At 42.3% G+C, this 6,734-nt stretch overlaps 1 protein-coding gene across 2 annotated transcripts in view; it reads left to right on the top strand.

Moving 5' to 3' along the window:
* Nucleotides 1-3,629: 3,629 nt before the first annotated feature.
* LOC109902008 (sterol regulatory element-binding protein cleavage-activating protein) overlaps nucleotides 3,630-6,734 on the top strand; it is a 29,397-nt gene continuing 26,292 nt past the window's right edge. The window contains exon 1 of one of the 2 annotated variants that reach the window (XM_031786797.1): nucleotides 3,630-3,902. In XM_031786797.1, the coding sequence (XP_031642657.1) occupies nucleotides 3,835-3,902 (68 nt within the window). In that variant the 5' untranslated portion in view covers nucleotides 3,630-3,834. Of the gene's footprint in view, nucleotides 3,903-4,674; nucleotides 4,970-6,734 lie in introns of those variants that run through there. The other variant, XM_031786798.1, reaches the window with a different exon arrangement.

Here is a 6,734-nt window from a genome sequence, read left to right as displayed (position 1 = left end):
CTCCCACTTAAAAAGATGAGAGGCCTGTAATTTTCATCATAGGTACACCACAACTATGACAGACAAAAGGAGAGAAAAAAATCCAGAAAATCACATTGTAGGATTTTTAATGAATCTATTTGCAAATTATGGTGTAAAATAAGTTCTGAGAACGTTCTGCTGCCTGCAACATCCTCCAGCATGACCGGTTTGGCGGTGGGCCAGTCATGGTGTGGGGCATCAGGGGGCTGCACAGCCCTCCATGTGCTCGCCAGAGGTAGCCTGACTGCCATTAGGTACCGAGATGAGATCATATGCTGTGAGACCATATGCTGGTGCGGTTGGCCCTGGGTTCTCCTCCTAATGCAAGACAATGCTAGACCTCATGTGGCTGGAGTGTGTCAGCAGTTCCTGCAAGAGGAAGGCATTGATGCTATGGACTGGCCCGCCCGTTCCCTAGACCTGAATCCAATTGAGCACATCTGGGACATCATGTCTCGCTCCATCCACCAACGCCACGTTGCACCACAGACTGTCCAGGAGTTGGCGGATGCTTTAGTCCAGGTCTGGGAGGAGATCCCTCAGGAGACCATCCGCCACCTCATCAGGAGCATGCCCAGGCGTTGTAGGGAGGTCATACAGGCACGTGGAGGCCACACACACTACTGAGCCTCATTTTGACTTGTTTACATACACTCAATTAGTATTTTCTAGCATTGCCTTTAAATTGTTTAACTTAGGTCAAACGTTTTGGGTAGCCTTCCACAAGCTTCCCACAATGAGTGGGGTGAATGTTAGCCCATTCCTCCTGACAGAGCTGGTGTAACTGAGTCAGGTTTGTAGGCCTCCTTGCTCGCACACGCTTTTTCAGTTCTATGACGGCTGCGTGGTCCCATGGTGTTTACACTTGTGTACTATAGTTTGTACAGATGAACGTGGTACCTTCAGGTGTTTGGAAATTGCTCCCAAGGATGAACCAGACTTTTTCTTTCTGAGGTCTTGGCTGATTTCTTATGATTTTCCCATGTTGTTAAGCAAAGAGGCACTGAGTTTGAAGGTAGGCCTTGAAATACATCCACAGGTACACCTCAAGGTACACCTTGACTCAAGGATGACTCAAATGATGCCATGCCATAATTTTCTGGAATTTCCCAAGCTGTTTAAAGGCACACTAAGTTGACTGTATGTAAACTTCTGACCCACTGGAATTGTGAGACAGATATAAGCGAAATAATCTGTAAACAATTGTTTGAAAAATGAATTCTGCCATGCGCAAAGTAGATGTCCTAATCGACTTGCCAAAACTATAGTTTGTTAACCTCTCAGGGTATGGGGGACGGTAGCGTCCCACCTAGTCAACAGCCAGTGAAACTGCATGGCGCCAAATTCAGAACAACAGAAATCCCATAATTAAAATTCCTCAAACGTACATATTTCACACCATTTTAAAGATACACTTCTTGTTAATCCCACCACAGTGTCCGATTTCAAAAAGGCTTTACAACGAAAGCAAACCAAACGATTATGTTAGGTCAGAGCCAAGTCACACAAAAACACAGCCATATTTCCAGCCAAAGAGAGGAGTCACAAAAAGCAGAAATGTAGATAAAATGAATCACTAACCTTTGATGATCTTCATCAGATGACACTCATAGGACTTCATGTTACACAATCCATGTATTTTTTGTTCGATAAAGTTCATATTTATATCCAAAAATCTGAGTTTACATTGGCGCGTTATGTTCAGTAGTTCCAAAACTTCCGGTGATTTTGCAGAGAGCCACATCAATTTACAGAAATACTCATAATAAACATTGCTAAAAGATACAATTGTTATGCATGGAATTTTAGATCCACTTCTCCTTAATGCAACCGCTGTGTCAGATTTCAAAAAAACTTTACGGAAAAAACACACCATGCAATAATCTGAGTACGGCGCTCAGAGACCAAAACAACCCAAACAGATATCCACCATGTTGTGTATTCAACAGAGGTCAGAAATAGCATTATAAATATTCACTTACCTTTGATGATCTTCATCAGAATGCACTCCCAGGAATCCCAGTTCCACAATAAATGTTTGTTTTGTTCGATATTTGTCCATCATTTATGTCCAAATACCTCCTTTTTGTTCGGTACACAATCCAAACTCACGACGCGCGATCACTAGGAGCAGACAAAAAGCTCCTTTACAGTCCGTAGAAACATGTCAAACGATGTATAAGAATCTATCTTTAGGATGTTTTTAACATAAATCTTCAATAATGTTCCAACCGTAGAATTCCTATGTCTGTAGAATTGCAATGGAACAGAGCTAACTATCACGTGAGTGCGCGAGACTGAGCTCGTGGCACTCTGCCAGACCTCTGACTCAATCCCCTCTCATTCGCCCCCCCACTTCACAGTAGAAGCATCAAACAAGGTTCTAAAGACTGTTGACATCTAGTGGAAGCCTTAGGAAGTGCAATATGACCCCATAGACACTGTGTATTTGATAGGCCAAGAGTTGAAAACAAGTTTTAATGACTCTAAGCTAAGTGTATGTAAACTTCTGATTTCAACTGTGTGTATGTATGTGTGTATGTGTGTGTGTATACACAGTACTAGTAACACGTTTGGGGTGGACACCTACTCATTCAAGCGTTTTTCTTTATTTTTTTTGCTATTTTCTACATTGTATAATAATAGTGAAGACATCCAAACTATTAAAAAACACATGGAATCATGAATTAACCAAAAAAGTGTTGAACAAATCCAAAATATATTTTATATTTCAGATTCTCCAAAGTAGCCACCCTTTGCCTTTGACAGCTATGCACACTCTTGGCATTCTCTCAACCAGCTTCATGAGGTAGTCACCTGGAATGGAATACGTTTAAATTAGCAGGTGTGCTTTGTTAAGTTCATTTGTGGAATTTCTTAATGCGTTTGAGCCAATCTGTTGTGTCTTGACATGGTATGGTATACAGAAGAAAGCCCTATTTGGTAAAAGACCAAGGCCATATTATGGCAAGAACAGCTCAAATAAACAAAGAGAAACGACAGTCCATCATTACTTTAAGACATGAAGGTCAGTCAATATGGAAAATGTTAAAAACTTTTGAAAGTTTCTTCAAGTGTAGTCGCAAAGACAATCAAGCGCTATCTATTTTTATATTTTTATATCTTTGCTTAAAACTTGGTTAGTTGAAGTCAAACCATCTGCCGTCCAAATTCGAAACTCAAAGTCAAATATACACTTATTGACACTGCACTTTCACATTTTTACACTTCTCACATTCATTCACCTACTGTATGTTTCATGCATGTTCAAACCACACACGCCCACACGTTCACGTTACATTCAATTTTCTTTAAAAAAAAGCTGATACTTAATTCAACTCAGTATGTGAATGTTAAGGAGTTTTTTTTGTGCACAATACACATAGGCCCACTGATTTTTCTCATTTAAATGTTCATTGTGTCTCATCACTAAAGCCTTTGTGACGGGTCACTCAACGTTTTCATTGTAGTTTTTGGACCGGGTTTTTGCCATTTTCGATGACATAATAGTGGTTACTGATTGACTGGGCCAATTTGCTCCCTGTGTGTTTGTAAATGGGTGGCTGTAAATGAGTTGTCGCAATAAAGCCTTCAGGCATTAGTCCCAGCTGACATTGACTCAAGAATGGTCTGTACAGTTATGGGGCATTAGAGTTGAGGAGCAAGTGCTCAGTTCACTATGGGAGAAGGGAGCTGAAATACAATCGTGCTGCTTCTCAATGCAGCCTAAAATCCCTGCATTTATGGTGCTACTTGCCAGGAGTCGTAGCTTTTTTACATTGGGTTTTAAGACCCCTTACACATGTGTGGATCATGGCAATGGACTGTATAGGATCCAGCGATGCCTTCAAACTGGGGATTTTAGGAAGCATCGTTAGGAGGTAAGCATTTATTTGGTTTTCTTCAGGCACACTCTTCTTCCGAGCAGCATATGATGAAATCTTAAGCCTAGTCTTGTGTAACTCTGTTACCAATTCCTCCATGAGCTAACAAACATGTTTCTGAGAGAAGCGTGTGCAAATTTTTGGGAAAATGTAGCCTACCGGTACGCACCATTTAAATTATAATCTTATTTCCATTTCCTGGGAACTTGCAACTAGAAAAACATGTAGTACACAGGCTACTATGTAAAAAGAGGTTGATAGTTTTGGGAGGCATTTTTGTCCCTGATGTTCTCGCAAAAGTGCTTTTGGAACATAATGACATGCTCTGCTTTGTCAGAAGCTGTATTGTTTGCTGTATGAGTGGTTAAGCAGGTAGGCCTACTGAAGGTGAACTGCTGCCCCCTCCCTGAGCTGGGCTACTGGAATCCATAGTGGCACATGTCTCGACTTGGCATCATAAAGTCTCTGTGGTATTGCTGGCTGGGTCAGTCGTTTTCTTTGTCTTAAAATGCCTTAGTCTGAGGTATGCACTGACGACTGGGGCGGCAGGTCACCTAGTGGTTAGAGCATTGGACTAGTAACCGGAAGGTTGCAAGATCGAATCTCCGAGCTGACAAGGTAAAAATCTGTCCTTCTGCCCCTGAACAAGGCAGTTACCCCACTGTTCCTAGGCCGTCATTGAAAATAAGAATTTGTTCTTAACTGACTTGCCTAGTTAAATAAAGGTAAAATAAAAATAAACTCACTGTCATGTGCAGACTGACTTGACTGCCTGCCTGACGTGTGTACAGACCTGTTAAGTCTGCCTCACCCGTGTAGCTGCAGGATGGAGAGACTAGGGAAAAATAGGTAGAGAGGGTGGGGGCGTAGACCTGTGAGCCTCGTTGTGGCGTTTCCTATCCCGGATTAACTCACTGACGGAGATGTTGTTGAGCACCTGCCAACTCAGGCCTCGCTTTCCTGCACCACAACACCAGGGAAGGACTGAGGAGATGGACAAACAGGGCATAATGGGACCTACAGGCTAGATATCAGGTCAAAATGTAGAGCAACGTAGAAATGGGGTGAGTCATGGCACTCGAGGCCTCTGATTAAATTCAACCGTCGGTTTACCCTCTAGCCATTTGTTGGTATGTGTGTGTGTGTTGCTGCCTGCTGTGTTTACTGTATATAGAGTATTTATAGTGGAAGATCAAGCCGCTCCAGAGGTAGGCTAAATTCCCCCAGGAATGTTTCCAGAGTACTCAGGGGGTAGAGCTGAGCCAGTCAGTCACACTTTGGCTGTGGTGCCTGAAATAGGGCTCTGTTGTTTTAAGCCAGGGATCTCCGTGAATCCTTTAAAATCCGGTGCTTTTGGAGGACTTAGGCCAAACAGGCACGAGAGAGCGTGAGAGGCAGCCAGACTTCCCCCTGAACAGGTACTGGGACAGAAAGGCACTTTTTCCGATTTAAAGAAAGGCAACTGGGACAGAGCTGAGTTTGTCTGGGATAATAACTACACTAGCTAGATAGATGCTGTGGCAGGGCTGAGTTTGTCTGGGATAGTAACTAGACTAGGTAGATAGATGCTGTGGCAGGGCTGAGTTTGTCTGGGATAGTAACTAGACTAGCTAGATAGATGCTGTGGCAGGGCTGAGTTTGTCTGGGATAGTAACTAGATGTCGACCGATAATTTATCAATGCCGATACCGATTATTGGAGGACCAAAAAACCCGATACCGATTAATCTGACGTTTTTTAAAAAGTTTTTTTTATTTTTAATAATGACAATTACAACAATGCTGAATTAACACTTATTTTAACTTAATATAATACATCAATAAAATCAATTTAGCCTCAAGTAGATAATGAAACATGTTCAATTTGGTTTAAATGCAAAAACAAAGTGTTGGAGAAGAAAGTAAAAGTGCAATATGTGCTATGTAAGAAAGCTAATGTTTCAGTTCCTTGCTCAGAACATGAGAACATATGAAAGCTGGTGGTTCCTTTTAACATGAGTCTTCAATATTCCCAGGTAAGAAGTTTTAGGTTGTAGTTATTGTAGGACTATTTCCCTCTATACCATTTGTATTTCATTAACCTTTGACTATTGGATGTTCTTATAGGCACTTTAGTATTGCCAGTGTAACAGTATAGCTTCCGTCCCTCTCCTCGCTCCTCCCTGGGCTCGAACCAGCAACACAACGACAACAGCCACCACATCGAAGCAGCGATACTCATGCAGAGCAAGGGAAACAACCACCCCAAGGCTCAGAGCGAGTGAAGTTTGAAAACACTATTAGCGTGCGCTAACTAGCCAGCCATTTCACTTCGGTCACACCAGCCTCATCTCGGGAGTTGATAGGTTTGAAGTCATAAACAGCGCAATGCTTGACGCACAACGAAGAGCTGCTGGCAAAACGCACGAAAGTGCTGTTTGAATGAATGTTTACGCGCCTGCTTCTGCCTACCACCGCGCAGTCAGATACTTAGATACTTGTATGCTTGTATGCTCAGTCAGATTATATGCAACACAGGACACGCTAGATAATATCTAGTAATATCATCAACCATGTGTAGTTAACTAGTGATTATGATTGATTGTTTTTTATAAGATAAGTTTAATGCTAGCTAGCAACTTACCTTGGCCTACAGCATTTGCGTAACAGGCAGTCTCCTTGTGGAGTGCAACGAGAGAGAGGCAGGTCGTTATTGCGTTGGACTAGTTAACTGTAAGGTTGCAAGGTTGGATCCCCCGAGCTGACAAGGTGAAAATCTGTCTTTCTGCCCCTGAACGAGGCAGTTAGCCCACCGTTGCTAGGCCATAATTGAAAATAAGAATGTGTTCTT

This window comes from Oncorhynchus kisutch, linkage group LG13, assembly GCF_002021735.2.
Source record: "Oncorhynchus kisutch isolate 150728-3 linkage group LG13, Okis_V2, whole genome shotgun sequence".
Classification (NCBI taxonomy): domain Eukaryota; kingdom Metazoa; phylum Chordata; class Actinopteri; order Salmoniformes; family Salmonidae; genus Oncorhynchus; species Oncorhynchus kisutch.
Note: the sequence above shows the minus strand (reverse complement) of the source record. Positions and strands in the feature narration are given on the sequence as shown.